The following is a 19,334-nucleotide window of genomic DNA, read 5'->3' as shown; positions in this document are numbered from 1 at the left end:
CAGTTCCAGAAGATCCAATGCACTCTTCTGTCTCCACAGACACTGCATTCATGTGGTACACAGACATACATGCAGGCTAAACACCCACCCACACACACACCCACACACACGAATGAACTAGAATCTAAGCCCCTGTGAGCAGACAGCTTTTGCTTTCCATTCAGTCATACCTTCAATTCTCAGAACAGGGTCCGACATGTGATATTCAATCAACATGTGTTAAATGAGTAAGAAAATGACAGAAAAAATAGGGAAATACATGAAATACCACACGTAGGACTCATGATAACCTAGACTTACTGTGACCTTTATCCCAAAGGGGGGTTAGGGGGAATCAATCACATCTGAGTCATACTAAATAGTAGAATCCAGCTATCCAAGGAATGTTCAATTAATAAGTAATCTTTCTTTAAACCAAAGACAATAAATTATCTTATTCAGATATATAAAATATAAAAGCAAATAACTGTCACAAAATAAGCATTTATTCATCTCTTCCTAAATGCATATCTAGAAAACATCTGTAGTTTATATCATAAACTTTTCATTCAGGTTAGAACTGATCTACTACACACTTAGTATTAGTATCTGATTGCCATGAAATTTGCAGTCAAATCTCAGATATTAGAATAATCTACCAGAGCTGGGCATGGTGGCTCAGGCCTTTGGATTAAAAAACTAAAAATAAATTAATAACAAAAAAAAAAAAAAAAAAAACCCAACCCAACTACTAGTATACATGGGCTTTTATAAAACCTTCATTTGAAGACCTAATCAACATGTTTAAATTATGTGCCTTTGTTGTATTTTATTGTTGAGACAGGGTCTCACTGTGTAGCCCTGGCTAGCCTAGAACTGGCTACACAGACAAGGCTAACCTGGAACTACTGAGCTCCCTTGACCTGCCTGCATCTGCCTCCACTTCCTGAGTGCTAGAACTAAAGATGCAGGCTACAGCCCCAGGATGCTCTGGCTGTAGACAGGCCCCTCCCTCTGCTTAGTCAGCAGCGAACACTTAGGAACCATCTTAGATCTAAGCTCCATCAGTAAATCTGGCTTGATATAAAATCCCCTTTTTCCTTTGCCTTTTGTCTCCATCTTCCAAAACTAAGAGTTTGATATAAACAAATAAAAATAATTGAGCCTTTCAAGAGGCAAAGGTAGATGGGTCTCAGGATATCAGCCTGGTTTACAGAAGTTCTAGGACAGCCAGGGCTGAACAGAGAAACCCTGTCTTGGAAAGCCCCCCAAAGGAGGTAGGAGAAGAGAAAAGGAAACAAGATTCTTGGTGTCAAAAACTTTAAAGATATTTTCTTACTAATAATGCCTACGTATCAAATATTTATTCACTGTATTTCCAAGCACCTTACCAAAGACAGGAAATATTCATATTTGAAAAGAAAAACATAAAGATTTCCAACTTCCAGTAAACATGGAAGACTACAAAACTACACAGAACATTTGGACTTACATTCTGTCCCTCTGGCTCTAACTTGGGGATCTTGTGTGACTTGCGATCTTCGGATCTAGAGGACTCGTGTTTGTTGCTTTTTTTCCTCTTTTCCTTTCTGCTTTCATGCTTTGACTTTGTGTGCTCACTTGCCTGTACTTCATTTAAAAGGTCTCCACAAAGGGAAGACTCAAACAATTCCCTGCCATTCTGGATAGTTTTGGTTATTTTTAGTTTAATCTCGGGTGAGCCTGTCTTCTTTGGAATCACAGTTTGTGGTACCGAAGGAGGAGGAGGAGGAGGAGGAGGTGGTGGCTGTGGAGGAGAAGGTTTTTCCAGAATTTCATGTGGTCTTGTGTTTGGAATTTCTGAATGGTAATAGTCAGTAGGGCTAAAGTTTCTAACTGCACCAAAACCGTTAGCTGACCCATTGGGATACTGATTATATGGCGGGTATTTGGTTTGAGTTTCATACAAGCTGATTGATGGTGGGTAGCCATTTGTGAGTGGAGGAAGGTCTTCTGTTGTAGGTGGATATTGAAAACCTTGTTGCAAAGTAGCTTCGAAGGGTGTCGGGCCACCATCTTCAACGATGTCACTGTTGTTATCAAAGGCATCCTCCTGGCGGATGTTGGCTGAGTCAATGAGTTGAGGTGGTTGCTGAATTGTGTTTCCCATGATCCCTTGCATGAAAGAGAAAGAGAAATCCATTGTTCTGCTCCAGCATCCTTAACTTTCCCTTTCTCTCATCGAGCCTAAAATTGAAGAAAAAAAAGTATTAAAATTCTAATAGGCAAAAAGCCAACCGAGGATTATACAAGCACTTTATACCTAATTTTCACCTTCAGATATGCAGACATTAAACCTACATTAATTCTGACATAAAGCAAATAGGGTCAGCTATGGAGCCTAGGCTATCCTTAAACTGGGGAGCCTCCTGACTCATCCTCCCAGGTACTGAGATTACAGAAACACACCATCACACCCAGCAGAAGTCCTGCTTACTTCCATAACAACTTTAGCATGTATAAGTAATTTTCATACATGTATACTTTATTCCTCTTCTTCTTCCTCCTCTCCCCCCTCCTCCTCCTCCTCCTCTTTTTTTTTAAGACAGGGTTTCTCTGTGTAGCCATGGATGTCCTGGAACTCACTTTGAGGATCAGGCTGGCTTTGAACTCAGAGATCTGTTTGCTTCTGCCTCCCTAGTGCTGGGATTAAAGGTGTGCACTACCCCGTGGCATTACACTATATTCTTTAAATGGTTATATAGTAAACTGTAGTATCACTTTAACAGAGTCAACCATGTGTATACTATAAATCAACTAGCTGCTTACAAGTTTTTAGTATACAAACATGTCTACAGAAAAAACTTTTTGAGACAGGGTACTACTATGTGGCCTAAACTGTCTTCACATTCATGATTCTCCTACTTCTGCCCCTGAGTACTGGAATTATAGGCATGTCCTATACATATACAGCTCATGAAGAATGTTCCCTCCAGCAGGGTGCACCATCAGATGCCTGCTAGTGCATGATTAAGCGGTGGAGACAGAAGAATCTTGAGTTGGAGGCCAAAGTGAGCAATATATAAGGATATCCTGTCTCAAAGAGAGGAAAAAAAAATCAAACTATAAATCTGTGCGTATATGTATTCATATAGGGCAGATTTTACAACTTTTTATCTAGCTGCAAAACTGTTCTAGTGGCTATACTATATCAATTTATATAATCATATTACTAATGTGTAAAGCTGTCTAATTATCTATACTCTTGGCCATATCTAGTTGTTTTTAAAGTGGCACATATAGCAGAATCACTTTTAAAGGCACATGCTAGTATATTACTTTTGAGGATTGCAGTCCAGTAAGTCTGTGTGTAGGGGTTAAAGCATGAGTATCTTAAGACCACAGTCCAGTTAATTTTGATGCAAGTTCTTTGTTGGATGACTGCAGTTCATCCCTGTGTTTATTATACAAGTGTGCAGTGTACTACAAAGTATTTGAACATGCCCACACTAGGTAACAACGTTTAATGCAGACACACATCTGTAATAAGATCACCCTGTCTTGTTAGAACTTGGGCAAGTTCACACCCAAGATAAAACATTAATGAATAGTTCAAATACTATTTTTACATTTTCATCTATAGAACAAACAGGTTTTATTACTGTATTCACTCTAATGAGCTGATTTTAGATGTTTGGAATATTGTGAAGGCTTCTGAGGCATACAGACTAGTTCAATTCTATGACTAACAGTGTTTACTATCTTGGTTTAAGTAATATCTAGTACTTACCAAACTCAACACTGCAAATCAGAAAACAAAATCTAACAATATACTTTTTGAGCCACATCCACCCACTCATACAGCTGTTGTTCGCTCTACTGTGAGCAAACAAATAACTTGAGACATTTTAAGATTGCTAACAAATTAGTAAGAAGGCAAATGTTACCAGTTGTGGTGACACACACCTTTAACCTCAGTACTTGGGGAAGCAGAGGCAGGCAGATCTCTGTGAGTTCAAGGCCAGCCTGATCTACAAAGTGAGTTCCAAGCCAACCAGAGCTGTGAAAGAACACCTAAAAATTAAAATTAAAAAACAAAACCAAAAACTGTATAGGACAACAAAATCTAATTCCCAGAACTGCTCTCCACTGACACGCGGGGGCGGGGGTTAGGGAAAAGTGAGCAGCAGCCTCACTCTCTTAGCAGTGCCTCTGGGCCAGGTGTGTTTATATGGTAGTTCATCTACCCTTCCTAACAACCTGCTGGGCCTTGAGGTCTGAGTGAAGGAGGGGTTAAGTGGCAAGCCACAAAGCAGGGCAGCTCTACACAGAAGGCAGGCTCATAGGCCTCCTCCAAGCTGTCAGTTCTAGAGGATTCCTTCTTTTTGTTCAAGTGCTTTATGCCTGGACAACTGTCAAATTAGCAACTATTCTAATGACTAACTCTGATGTTTATACAGAGTTCAACATGACATCCTCTCACTAGCCTTTCCCAATATTATCGCTTATAACAGATGGAGAAGTAGAGGCATCGAGAATCAAGACAAGTAAACACAACTCTGTCAACTGACAGTTGAGCTCCAGAATCTGTGCCCCAGCTAGCATAACACCATTCACTGACAGTGCTGAGAAGCGTTACAAATAATGTCTTAGGATACAGAGCAAGACAGAAACATTTCTGAAATTTGATCTTTGACAAAAACATAGCTCACAACAACAGACAAAAGAGGACTCTCCTAGCTAGCCACAGTGTTAACTTGCACACACCCAGAGTTATCTGAGTCTCACTGGGACAGCTCAGACTGGCCTGTGGGCCTGTCTGTGGGCATTTTCTCGACTGGCAGCTGATACAGCAGGCCCAGCCCACTCTGGGCAGTACTATCCTGAGCTGGTCCTGTGCTGTTTAAGAAAGCTGGCTGTGCAGAAATGAGAAGCACGCCAATAAGCATCATTCCTCCATGGTTCCTGCCTCTATGTTCCTGCTCAAGTTGCCTCAAAGATGGATGAAACAAACCCAACCCTCCCCTCCCATGCCAAGTTAGTCATCACAGTAACAAAAAAGCAATCTATAAAAGGGTGACTTCTAATTCTGTTACCACACATAGAGCACCACACAGATAAAAATAAAAACTCTTCATGGATACTTCCGCCTAAAGGCATGTTAAATAGTCACATCCAATAAGATGTAACCTGCATTTTTAGCTATGATCATTGTCATGATACAAACTTCCAAGTGAGTCTCCCAAATCAGTCTATCAAGTTTTCAGATACATGTATTCAGACTCAAGTTTCTATGCTTTTCATGTGTCAAAAGTTAAGAATTTTGACATTTTTCTTATTTTCCCATCTCTAGCCCTAACTACAAATAATTTTGTTTTAGTTTGAACTGAGAAGTGCCATAACTACCTTATAATTCCATGGGGAATTGCAGTGACAAGAGTATTTGTATATGTACTGAAGGTGAGAGGGATTACACCCAAGGCCTTGTGCACACTAAACATTCACTCTGAGCTACATTCCTAGTACTGTAAGCATTTTTTAAAACTCTGTGTGTGTGCACCACGTGTGCATACATGTGATTCAAGTGCCCATGGAGGTGTCCAGATACCATGGAACTGAAACTGCAGGGTCTGTGAGCTGTCCCATGGGTCCTCCATAAGAGCAGTAAGTGCTCTAACCTCTCAGTCATCTATCTCCCAGCCCCTGCTATGCATCCTTACTGATGTGCAAACAACTCTGGTGGGCTGCCAAGACAGACGTGCAGTAGCTTCACTTGTTAGCTGACTACACAAGAACACCGGACAAGTAGACTTTCCCAGGGCCACAAGCTAATCGGTGTTGGCTTGAAGACTACATTTTCTGATTTCTACTCTTGTATTCTTAGTGTCTTTGCCATAGAGAGGCTGGTGACATGAGAACAACCATACTTTAACCTTGGAAGTCACACCCTCAGGACTGAAGCAGGCCTTTCCCAACTCAACTTGCTTCTTCATCTTCTTTGTCAGGGCTCCAGCCTTTTCATAGCTTCCGGATTACAAGACACAGACTCATTTTCTCTCAAGTCATAAAACTAGTTTGAACAAAGCCTGCAGTTTCTTATTTTGTTACATTTTGTTTTTTGAGACAGGATCTCCCCATGTTGCTGTGGCTAACCTGGAACTTGCTATACAGCCTCAAACTCAGAGATCCACCTGCCTCTGCCTCCCGAATGCTAAAATTAAAGGTGTGTATCACCACACCTGGCAGTTTCTTCTTTTAAAATCTGATGTATTCTTTGATTTCTATACTAATTTCAAAACCCAAACCAGCACTCAGCACCTTATCCTACACTATAATTGATCTTCTAGATACTTCTTTTGTTTTGTTTTGAATGTAACCCAGGTAGACTTGAACTTAATTCATGCCAATCTTCCTGCTTCAGTCTCCCAAATGCTGAGACTAAGGGCAACAGCCACATCTTGCTATGGAGATATGTCTTGCATCTAATGTCTTTCTTTACAGCAGTTAGAAAATAGTTCTTGGGCTGGAGAGATGGCTCAGTAGTTAAGAACACTGCCTGTTTTTCCAGAGGTCCTGAGTTCAAATCCCAGCAACCACATGGTGGCTCACAACCATTTGTAATGGAATCTGATGCCCTCTTCTGGTGTGTCTGAAGACAGTTACAGCGTACTCATATAAATAAAATTAAAATAAATAGATTTTTTTAAAAAAAAAAAGAAAAGAAAATAGTTCTTGAAATCAGACTTCTATAAGTCTAATTGCAAAATTATAAACAGTACCGCTTCATAATGTAACAAATCTCCTCCAGGCCTTTCCTAGGTTTCTATGAACTCTTCCTCTCAATCCAAACTGCATGTGCATGAACCAATTTTTCTGAGCATCCACAGAGCCAAACAGCTTTAAACTGTGAACCCACTATCATGTTACACTTACTTAACTCTACATGTGATTTGCTCTCAGTGCAACCAACAGGAGCCGGACGAAGTGGCAAGGTCAGCTCTTCTCACAAGGCACCTTCCTGAATGTGCATTCAACGTTCCTACTGTGGAGACTTCTCACTTCCCCAGACACTCTACCCGGAATCTAAATGCCCATGTCTGACACTCAGGTTTTAGTCTATCTAAATGTGTCCTTCCAAAAGAAACCACACGTGTTAGCTGTCCAAGCAAGAAGCCTGAGGATCATGGGACATATGTACCTCCAATTGTCTGTGTTGTCCAATCTCTCCGATGCTCTCCACAGCTGTCATTATGGTTCATGTGAAACTGCACGCCCACCAATACCACAATCATGTGTTTAGCTCCTTGGCGCTCTCCAGGTGGCCTTGTTTGGGTAAGTTGTGTGATTTTTCGAAGTGTAGAAAGTCATTTTGGGGAGGGTGAGTGAGTGTCTCATCTCATCTACTCTCTTCTCTTTCTCCCTCCCACCCATCCTCCCCATTCCTCCTCTCTCATCCTCTAACCACCCCTCCCCAAGCTCTCCCCAGGTCCTCCCCACTTCCCTCTTTGTCTACTCCCTTATTGGAAGCATGTAATAAGCAGCTGCTGCATGCTCTCCCCACCATAAACAGAAGCTGCTCCCACTATGCCTTCCCCACCATAATGAATATACCCTTTCAAACCACAAGTCAAAAGAAACCTTCCTTCCCTTAACTTGCTTCATGTCAGGCATGTGGTCATAGGGACAAGAAAAGTAATTAACACAGACATCTCCTTAACCTCCTGCTTCTTCATAGTCTATTTTTCTTTATAACATCTAGTCACCTCTAAAAAGAAAATCCAATCATTCAACTTATTCCCCTCAAAATCCTTTAACACAACAAGGAAAATGAACTATTACTACATTCAACAATGAAGACCCTGATAAACGTCATGCTGAAGGCTATGGGTATGGCTCAGCTGGTACAGCACTTACCTAGCATGCACAAGATTCTGGGTCCTATCTACACATCACAGTGCACGGGAAAGAGAAGATGGTACTTTACTCGGTTCAGTTTTTTGTGTGGTTTTGTTGTTTTTTTGGAGACAAGGTCTCACTGTATAGTCTTGGCTGGTCTCAAACACATTATATGGACCAGGATGGCCTCCACTCACAAAGATCTACCTGCCTCTGCCTCCCAAGTGCTGGGATTAAAGGATGTATCGCCACACCTCCATGGTTTTGTTGTTGTTACCTCCTTTAGTATTACTACCACACAGAACAATTACAACATGAAGCCTCAGCATCTACCAAGACTCTCTGTTGCTACACTCACTGGCTTCTTTTTGATGTTTTAAATGTGCCATATTTATTCTTGGCACACTCTGGGGTTATACAAAGTTGTCAGGTGCCATGTGGGTGCTGAGAACTGAACCTGGGTCCTCTGGAAAAGCAACTAGTGCTCTTAACCACTGAGCCAACTCTCCAGCCCCACCCCACTTGGGAGGGAGAGGCAGGCAGTTCTCTGTGAGTTTGAGGCCAGCTTGTTCAACAAAGGGAGTCCAGAACAGCTAAGGCTATACACAGAGAAACTGTCCCAAAAACAACAAAACAGAAATCATTCACAGTGAATTCAGAAGCAGAGGTTTTTAAATGACAAGCAGGGAGAACATATTTTCAAAGCATAGCTAACAACGGGCTTTATCTCAGGAACTAGTTCTAGGTTTGTTTTATGTGTTTGAGAGAAATGGACTTCACATTGTTGTACATACAGGCTTGTCTCTAATTTATATGTGTGTGTCGCCCTCAGCCTCCCAAATGCTAGGACTCCAGGCATGTGCCACCACGACTAGGAACAATTTCATACTACCCTAAGACATAAGGGGCTCACTAAAGGTTTTTCAACTGAAACACCAGTTTAAAAGTTACCCTAGATTACTTTTTAAATAAAAATAGAAAACAGTAATATATATAATGGAGGTAGTCTTACTTTTCTATTATTTGAAAAATACCACAACTTATAGACAACTTATTTTTTTAAAAAAAGAAAGTCATTTAACAGGTCAGATGGCTCATATGGTGAAACAAAGGCAGGGTGACCGGAACAGCTGAGAACTAACTATATCCACAAGTAGCAGGTAGTAAGAGTAGCTTGGAGTCTTTTGAAAACTCAGAGCCCAACAAAGCCACACCTTCTTGTCATTCCCAAACAGTTCCAACAACCAAGGAGCAAGAATTTAAATGGCCAAGACTTATGGGAGAATAGGGAAGAATCTTACTCAAACCACCAGAGATATATAACAGCTACCACATTAAACAAGTTACTAGCAAATACTGACCACAGTGAGATGTCCATGATCATGTGGCTCAGAATGTGATAAGGCAGCACAGCAAAACCTCTGAAGTATTCTTTCCAAGGCTAAGAGAAATCTACAAAAGAAGTGACACATGGAGCCTACAAGATGGCTCAGCCATTAAAGGTGCTAGCTCTGTAAGCCTGACAACCTGAGTTTGAGCCACAGAATCCACATAAAGGTGAAGGAAAAAACTGACTCCACTAAGTTTTCTCCTGATCACTGAACCTCCACCTATACATACAAGCATGTATACATAACATCTACATAGATATATAGAAATAGGTAGGTAGGTAGGTAGATGATGGATGAATGTATGGATGGACAGATAGGTGACAGATAGACAGATAGACAGATAGATAGATAGATAGATAGAGATAGATAGGCAGGCAATTTTTGAATCCACTGTGCTGCTTTCATGTACATGATTTCAAGGTTTGGGATTTTTTTAAAAATTTTGTGTGTGTGTGTGTGTGTGTGTGTGTGTGTGTGTGTGTGTGTGTTGGTGGTGGTGGGTTGTTTTGTTTTGTTGCATTAGATAACCAAATAAGTGTTCATCTCTGGGAAAGACTAATTCTCCTTCTCTCGGCAGCCTGTACTTGCCTGTAGCTAGTTTCTAAGGTAGGACCCTTTGAGAACGTCCTCTGCCTGTTAACACACCTATCAGTACTGTCACTGTTTAGACCTTGTTTAGGCGGCAGTCATATGGCTGTGCTATTGTGGTTGCAGCTTAGCATTTCTAGGAGACACAGTCTTTCTGGTTTGTAATTTTGTTTGTGATACTGGGGTTGAACATAGGGCCTTACACATGCTATATAATTCCTCTATCTATACCACCAGCTACAGCTAATCATTTTCAGAAATGCTAATCTAACTTATACAAGAATTCCTTATTCTTAAGAAACCCATGTCTTTTTTGTTTGTTTGGTTGGTTGGTTGGTTTTCAGGCAAACAGGATATGAGATTTATTACTAAACATGATTTGATGGGGTATAGACAGCACAGTAGATGACTGAGGAGTATAGGGTCTGTCACTTGTAAAAGATACCATGAGTGGATTTGTATTTGACCCCACAGTCAGAGAACTCACTTGAAGTTGCTTCTATCTGAGGCCTTAATCACATGTTCCTTATTTTGCAGTTTGGTGTGGATGGACATGATGACCTGGCCATTGTGCCCCAGGGCTCCCCCAAAGGCATCACATGTACCTGTCTGGAGCTTAGTTTAATGACAGCACTGAGATAAGACACACAGGAAACTGTCCCCAGGATCCCTTAGGGCAGCCCTTCAGGCAGCAAACATGCTCTACAAGGACATGGCTGTTTGGCCACTGCATACCAGGCCCATCAAGAAAGGGGCCTGCTCAGTTTAACTGGCTGCAGATTCTTCCTCTTCTTCCTCCTCCTCCTCTTCCTCCTCCTCCTCTTCTTCCTCTTCCTCTTCCTTCTTCCTCTCTCTCTCTCTCTCTCTCTCTCTCTCTCTCTCTCTCTCTCTCTCTCTGTTCAAGGCAGGGTCCCACTGTGTAGTCCTGGTTGGCCTGTAATACTGTAATACATTATGTTGATCAGACAAGTCTTGAACTCAGAGATCCACTTGCTTCTGCCTTCAGAGTGCTGAAATGAAAGGCTGATGCCACAATACACAGCCCTCCTTTCTAAAAGTTTTAAATTTTTTAAAGTAAAAATTAAGAAAATAGTTTGAGTTTTTATTTTTATTTTGTATGCACACATGGGAGATCAGAGGACAACTTCTGGAGTTGGCTCCCTCCTTCCACTCTGTGGGTCCCACAGATCACACAAGTCAAACTTGGTGATAAGTGTCTTTACCTGCTGAGCCATTCTGACAGTCCAGGAGCCAGTTTTGTTTCATTTTGGTTAGACAGGGTAACACTATGTAGGTCTGGCTGGACATACCTCACTGAAATCCACCTGCCTCTGCCTCCCTAGTGTTGGGATTAAAAGCATGTGCCACTATACCCAGGATATTATTTTATAGTGGTTTTTATACACAGACAAGTCAGGCAGCAACCTGCCTACAGCAGGCATATGAACTGGAGCCAGGATTAGAACCTCACAAAAAAGGAACCAGTGATTCCTCAGTGATGATTTTAGAGTGCTTTCCCCATATCCCTAAGCCTTTAGTTTAGTTTATCTTTAGTTTCCTTTTCTAGAACCTGTGTGTCTACCTTATTCAGGGTTGCAGGAAAATGAACACTTAATCCACACACAACATTTAGAACAGTGCCTGGTGCAGTCAGCCTTCAGTACCTCTTTGCTATTATTTGGTGCAATGTTGTATACAAAAGAAGTAAGCAGTGTGAAACAGAAGGGGACCAAGAATCACACTGCATTGCTACTGTTGTTAAAAAAGACATTTGAGGAAGAAACCATGTGAAGGGAGGAGTCACCGAAACCATGAAAGGGAGGCTGGGGAACTGAGGGAGTTTTTCATCCTCTACATTAAAATCCCCTGTACAAATAATTTAAAACTTTGACATCTTTGTGTTCTAAATAAAACCCAGATAAGGACAGTACACCTAGGATGGGGCTGTATCTCAGTAGAGTACTCACCTGATATGTACAAAACCATAGGCTTGATCTCAACATATGTGTGTGTGTGTGTATATATATATGTGTGTGTGTATATACATACATATATATGCAAACAAATAAAACCTAATTTTTAACTACTAAACATAATGATAATATATTGATATAAATAGTTAATAATACCAGGGGTCGAGAGATGGTTCAGTGGTTTAAAGCACTTGTTGCTCTTTGCAGAGGACCCCAATATGTTTTCTAAGACTCACATAGTAACTCATAACACCATCTGTAACTCTAGTTGTAGGGGATCCAATGACTTCTTCTGACCTCTGTGGGCACCAAGCACACAGGTAGTCTGCATATGTACATGTAGGCAAAACATTTAAACACATAAAGTATTTTAAATATTTAAAAAATAGTATCAGTTGGGCATGGTGGCACATGCCTTTAATCCCAGCACTTGGGAGGCAGAGGCAAGTGGATCTCCCTCTGAGTTTGAGGCCAGCCTGGTCTACAAAGGGAGTTTAATACAGCCAGGGCTATTACACAGAGAAACCTTGTCTCAAAACAACAACAACAACAGAACTCCAAACAAACAAATAATTAGTAGTACCACCAATAGTTAACATTTAGCAGTTTACTATATATCAATCAATATTCCCTAAATGTTTTCAAAAACATGCTTTGTTCAACATCTGCTCTTAAAAAGTAATTTTACTTTCCAATTCCTAAACATGTGGATTAAAAAACAAAACAAAAGGCCAGGCGGTGGTGGCGCACGCCTTTAATCCCAGAACTTGGGAGGCAGAGGCAGGCGGATTTCTGAGTTCGAGGCCAGCCTGGATGAGTTCCAGGACAGCCAGAACTACACAGAGAAACCCTGTCTCAAAAAACCAAAAAAACAAAACAAAACAAAAAAAAAAAAAAAAAAAAAAAAAAAAACAAAAAAAAAAAAAGAAAGCAAGCACTCCATGTACTGCGCGCTCGTGCACGCGCACACACACACACACACACCTCCTAGAGCTAACAATTTGGTAGGAAACTAAATAATTGAACCACTTCATCTAGACTTTCTTTTGAGATAAGGTCTTATACAGCTCAAGCTGACCTCGAACATGCTGTGTGGTCAAGAAAAAACAGTAAACTTCCAATTCTCCTGCCTCCTACTATACCCTAATTTTATGCTGAGCTGGGTATCAAACTTGTGTTTTGTGTATGCTAAGTAAGTACTCTACTAAGTGACCTACATCCCTAACCCTGTAACCTCTACTTTTAAGTAAATAAAATTGCTACACACAAAGTTCCTTTTATTAATGTTTCAAACTTTAAAAAAAAAAAAGAAAAGGAAGCAGAGGAGAGGAGGCTGGTGAGATGGTAAAGGCCTTTCTACTGAGCTGATGATAGCAGTTTCCATCCCTGGGACACACAGTAGATGAGGAAAACTGACAGCTACAAGTTGTCCTTTGGTCCTAGGCTTTACAGGTACAGCATACAAATGTGTTCATGCACACACACATGTGCTCATGCACATACACATGCTAAATAGATATAGTATTTTTGAAAGATGGTAAGGTGCTGGAAAGATAGCTCAGTCAGTAAAGGGCTTGCTGGGCAAACATGGAGACCTGAGTCTGAGCCCAAAGACCCATGTAAAAAGCCAAGCACAGTGGCACACTAGGGAGGACACTGAGGCCTTGCTGGTCCAAAGACCCAGCCAAACTGATGAGCCCCACGCTCTGTGGGACACACTGTGTCTTTTTGTTTGAGAGAGGGCCATTAAGGATGACACTAATTTTTGACCTCTGGACTTCACATGCACATACAAGGACATGCACATACACATATACATGCACTTGCACTAAAGATAAACTTGAATGCTTTTTAAATTTCTGTTGCAGCTGTCCATACAGTTTCAAAGCAGTAAGAAAAAAGAGGGGGAAACGAAAGGAAGAGAAGAAAAGAGAAAGGAAGAAAGTGGAGGGGAGGGAAAGCTGAAAATTATCAACTAAAGTTGTAAACTCTTATTTTTTTCCCAATTTATTTATTGGAAGGATAACAATTTTTAAAAGTATATCAAGTCAGGCATGATAGGTCACATCTTTAATCTTAGCACTCAGGGTACAGAGGCAGGTGGATCCCTCTGAGTTCCAGGCCAGCTTGTTCTATATAGCAAGTTCCAAGTCAGCCAGAGCTACATAGACCCTGTCTCACAAAAGAAGGGGGAAAAAAAAGAAGCAGAGAGAAAGAGGATCAGTTTCTTAAGTCAAACCACAGAGACAGAAAAAAGAAAGTAACATATTATATATTTTAAAGGAGCAGCTTTAAGATTAAAAATACCAACTAAGCATGAAGCATTAACATGTTAAATGGATAGTTGAGACACCCACTGAACCAATGAATGAATAGTCTTTGGTAGAGTGTACACTTGCTGGACTCTACCTTACAGACTTCACGCACTAGGCCATACACACACTCATTTATTTCAATGTCAACCTCTTATCTTTATATTTGATTGTACTTCAAAAGTCCTTCTACTGATCATCACTAAGGCTTTTCAGAATCACAAGTGTCCCTAAGATGCCATATACTTGACCTATTTCTGTTTCAGACCATTTAACCCTTAAAAAAAAAACCCTATGTCAGTTTGCAAATCTGAATGCATTGCTTTCCAGACAAACTCCTTTCTTAGGCTTCCCACTACCTAGAAAAGGCCTGAACACGGTGATGGGCCCTCCAGGCAAGGTCTACTCTGAAGGCTCTCTGCTCTCACAGGCTGAGTGCTAGGATTGCAGATCTCATTATCAGCTCCTACATGCAGTGAGCCCTTGAAACACCTCTCTTCCTCTTAACTCTACCCACCCCTTGAGTTCAGAGAGTGACTCCACAGAAACAGCTACTGAAGCCGAGTTAGTCTGAGTAATTCTCCTGCGTTCCTGTGCATGTCTCTTAGAAGGAACGCTGAACTATCTGTTTATGTGAATTTTATTTTCTTAAGATTGGTGTATTTTGGGGTCTGGAGAAATGACTCGGTGGTTAAGAGCACTGGCTACTCTCCTAGAGGATCCTGACTGGATTCCTAGTGCCTGACACACATGTGGTACTCAGACTCAACATGCAGACAAACATAAAAATATTTACTTAACACTTATTAAATATTGATTGTTTTAAGTGTGTGTGTGCACGCACACACACACACACACAGACACATACACACACACACACAAAACCATGTGGTAGGGGTGCTTAAGGAGGCCAGAGGATCCCCTGGAACTGGAGGTCCAGGCAATTGTGAGCTGCCTAATGTGCGTCTTGAGACTCAAACTCAGGTCCTCTAGAGGAGTAATACATACGATTAGCCACTGGCCTTTCTCCCCAGCCCTACTGACTTTTATTTTATGTATATGGATGTTTTGCTTCCATGTGTGCCTGTGCACTACATGCATGCAGTGCTCAAAGAGGCCATCAGACCTCTGGAGCTAGAATGAAAGACAATTGCTGAGCCATGTGGATGCTGGGAAATGAACCAGGGACCTCTACAAAAGCAGAGTTTGATTCCCAGCATCCATAAGTTACTGCATAACCATCCTCAACTCCAGTTCCATGAGATCCTATAATCCTCTTCTGACCTCCTTGGGCACCAGGCACATAAACGGTCCACAAACATTTATGTAGACAAAAATTCATACATATAAAATAAACAAACCCAAAACAAAATAAAAAAATAAGAGTTGTTGAAGGCCTTTCCATGAATTTGTAGACAGCTGCTTACCTTGCCACTACTGAGACTCCTTTTACTCTAACTAACCAAAGTTCCCTCAATTTTAAGGCCTTGGACATGGTATAAAAAGCTAACAGGAAGATGTTAATATAACCAAATCATTATCTTAAACACCATTATATAAATACATCTACTTAAAACCCTGTTATTAGTACTACAGAACTGAAACTCAAAACATAGTTTCCATAGTCAGTCAATGGAATCAGCAAGAACATCAGAACTACTCCAGCAGATATAATCCAGTATATCTGAAATAACCACATTATATCTGACTATAACACATTCTCTATGCTGTCCACAACAGGCCCTTTAGTTTATCAGGAAAAATAAGGATTCAAGATGTTTCTTCATATAAACTGTTTCACAGAGCATTTCTCCAGGTTTATAATAAATCTAGTCACAATGTCTTTCCATAGCAACCAGAATGGAATTTATGCAGTTTATGGGAATGAACCTCCTATGCTGATCCTCTAAAACCAGGCAACTGTATTGTTTGGCCACCACTATGGCAAAAATAAAAAGCAACTAAAAAGATATTTAACCTTGAAAGAGTGGACAGTCACCTTCAAAAAAAAAAAACAGTGTGAAGTCTTTGAAGTGCACAGGGCTGCCATCCTTTCTGGTTTCTGTGTTCATCTCTGTATCGAAATGATCAGTGTGAATCCTGAACCCTAAATGACACATTTTGAAGCCAGGTGTAGTGACACTTGCCTTTAATCCTACCACTGAGGGATTAAAGAATGGTCTACAGAATGAGTTTCAGGGAAGCCAGAGTTACACAGAGAAACTGTCTCAAAAAATCAGTAATAACAATAATAATACAACTTTTGTATTGCCCACTTTGATTTCATAATTTAAAATTAACTTTTAGTAATGTAACAAATGTACACTTAGAATAATGGTAGTGTGCTATTTTGCTTTATGCCTATTTTAAAACTAGAAGCCACTCAGAAACTAATAAATAAGAAGAGAAGGAAAAGTCAAGCTCTACCAGTCCAAATTACACCAAAAACTAACATTCTTCTTTTAGAACTCATATGGTCTTTTGGTTTTTAGTTCTGTTTCATCTTGAGACAGGATCTCTGTCCTGGAACTGACATCCTCCTGCCTCAGCCTCCCCAGTGCAAGGCTCTGTTGGGTTGTTTCTACTCAAAGTTTAACATATTACCATTAAGTTATAAACAGTGATGGAGCGCTTAGAAAAAAATAACAAAACCCCACAGGGTTCTAAGAACCTAACCACACCTCTGCAGCACCAAGAAGGAAATGAATAACAATGTTTACCTTTACAAAAAGCAGCTAGAATTGATAAACATCTTGTCTATTTCCCAGAGATGAAAGGCAGTACCGGAATTTGGCACAGTAACTTCAATAGAAAACCAATCTTTCAAACAAAATAGATCCTCCTTGAAAATTTTTGTGGGTGACTACAAACAAATTTTCAAGTGGCAGTGGCTGTTCTATTTGCCTGTCGATCACCTTGCCCCAAGAGAGCAAACACAAGATTACAAGATTTACTATTTTGCCAACAAACAAAATGTACTGCTTTCAGTAATGGCATTTTTATATACACATGTACAAGAATTTGGGTAGAAGTATCTCATTTATGACTAAAACTTGGGTGTTTTCTCTCATTTTGTAGAGCCTGTGGTGATGCAAACACACATTCAGACCATTATGCAATAGCGTTCTCTCTCCAGATGCTTTACAAATTTTTTAAGTTTTCCTGTGGCTTTTTAAAAGACAACTTAAGATATCAAACTTTATGGTTTGAAAGGAACTTCTACCAAGACAGATTTATACTAATAAATCTGGCTAACACTCTGTATTAGTAACCTTATCTGTGGATCTCCAGTAAAGGTACTTTTATCCCAGCACTTGGGAGGAGGCAGGTGGATCTCTGTGAGTTCCAGCCCAGTCTGGTCTACATAGTGAGTTCCAGGACAGCCAGAGCTACACTGTGAGACTGTCTGGAGGGTGGGGGGTGGGGGTGGGGCGACTGGGAGGAGAGGGAGAGAGAGGGAGGGAGGGAGAGAGACAGAGAGACAGAGAGAGAGAGATATGAGGGAAGGAGGGATGAATGAACAAATGCCTATCATTTTGGTTGAGGCTAACTGAAAATTAAAGGTATGACTTACAGGAAATGCTCCCTGAATGGCTTTCCAGCAGTCATACTAATAAAGCAGTGTGATCCCACAAGGCACCACAGCCTTTCCTATGAGAGCTAACACTCTGTATTAGTAACCTTATCTGTGGATCTCCAGTAAAGGTACTTTCCAAGGCAGCCTTTCAAAAAAAAAAAAAAAAAAAAAACTAGGCTGATGACTAATTTCCGAGTTTAAGTGGAAAACCTACTTGCTTAAAAAATAAGCAATTAAAAATTAACAAAAATAACAGCTGGGGTGGAAAGATGGCTCAGGTAATAAAGGTGGCTTTGGCCACACCTGACCACCTGAGTTTGATCCAGGTTGGGGGACAGAACGGATTCCTACAAGTTATTCACTTTATATTTTCATGTGACTTTACTCACTTTTCAAAGATGCAAATCATGTGTACTTAATGAAGTTTCCAGGATTTCCTAATTCTAGCACAAGCTCTCCTCCCAGCTCAGTCTCAGGTAGCTGGACTACCACAGCACTAGGCCTCAGATTTTGAAAGAGTTTTTTTTTAAGGTTTTATTTGATATGTAATGGGAATTGGGGCCTCTTAAGTGATGCTCTGGATACAGAAATGATGGTTGTACAACCTGTAAATATATTAAAAGTCACCCAATGTATACTTTGAAAGAGAATTTTAGCCAGGCGTGACAGTGCATGTTTTGGAGGAAGATGTCTGTGAGAGACTGGAGAGGCAGATAGGAAGATTTCTGTAAGTTCAAAGCCAGCCTGGTCTACATAGCAAGTTCCAGGTTAACTACAGCTATATAGCGAGATCCTGTCTAAAATAAAATTAATTAAAAATTTTAAAACGTGAGTTTTAATAAGCATAAATTATGTCTCAAAAAACCTCCTATAACTAGACAATTTTTTCTTTTAAAAAAATTGATTATGTACATTTCACAATAAGATTTCTCTTATCCATCCAAAGAGCTGCTGGTTTCAATGTACATGCTTAAAACAAAATGTTTTACACTTATTGTTGAGGTCAAGTAATTAAAAGGTGAAGTAGCAGAAAGGGCTAGACCGAAACAGAATGTGAACACAGTCACAGAGCCTGCCTGTGTACAACTGACAGGATGGAGGCAGCACAGTGGAGCAAGGGACAGCGGGCAAGAAAGGTGCTGAAGCAACTGTTAACCATGTAAAGACAGGCAGTGCCAAGCTGTACATGCTGGCACACAGTCCCAGCACTGGGGATGCAGAGGCAGGAAGATATCTGTTAGTTCGAGGTGAGCTTTGTCTACACAAGGAGCTCTAGGACAGCCAAGGCTACACAGAGAGACCCTATCACAGTGAATGAATGAATGAATGAATGAATGGTGACATCTCACCATACAGATAAATGATACACCATGTAGATTACTGAGCTATCATAAAAGGTAAAACAAAGGCTGGAGAGTTGGCAAGGTGATTAAGGGCACTTGATGTGAAAGACCCGGGTTTGATTCCCATCGCCCACATGGTGGCTCCTTACCTCCTTGGGTACAAAACACTCATGTGGTGCCTAGATGCACAAGCAGGCAAAATACACATAAAATAATAAAATAAATTTTAAAAGCTTGTAAAAGGTAAAACAAGAATATTTAGGAAAAGCAAACTCACAACAGAAGATCTTTATTAG

The 19,334-nt window shown here is 40.5% G+C and overlaps 1 protein-coding gene and 1 pseudogene across 6 annotated transcripts in view; both read right to left on the bottom strand.

The window, feature by feature from the left end:
* Nsd3 (nuclear receptor binding SET domain protein 3) overlaps positions 1-19,334 on the bottom strand; it is a 112,570-nt gene that overhangs the window by 73,822 nt on the left and 19,414 nt on the right. For all 6 annotated transcript variants that reach the window (XM_076913930.1, XM_076913931.1, XM_034520743.2 and 3 more), the window contains exon 2: positions 1,472-2,205. In XM_076913930.1, the coding sequence (XP_076770045.1) occupies positions 1,472-2,161 (690 nt within the window). In that variant the 5' untranslated portion in view covers positions 2,162-2,205. The remainder of the gene's footprint in view (positions 1-1,471; positions 2,206-19,334) is intronic.
* On the bottom strand, positions 10,487-10,612 carry LOC117722130 (small nucleolar RNA SNORA70; annotated as a pseudogene).

The sequence above is a fragment of the Arvicanthis niloticus genome, chromosome 16 (assembly GCF_011762505.2).
Source record: "Arvicanthis niloticus isolate mArvNil1 chromosome 16, mArvNil1.pat.X, whole genome shotgun sequence".
In the NCBI taxonomy this organism is placed as follows: domain Eukaryota; kingdom Metazoa; phylum Chordata; class Mammalia; order Rodentia; family Muridae; genus Arvicanthis; species Arvicanthis niloticus.
The sequence above is the reverse complement of the archived record's forward strand: the minus strand, read 5'-3'. Positions and strand labels throughout refer to the sequence as shown.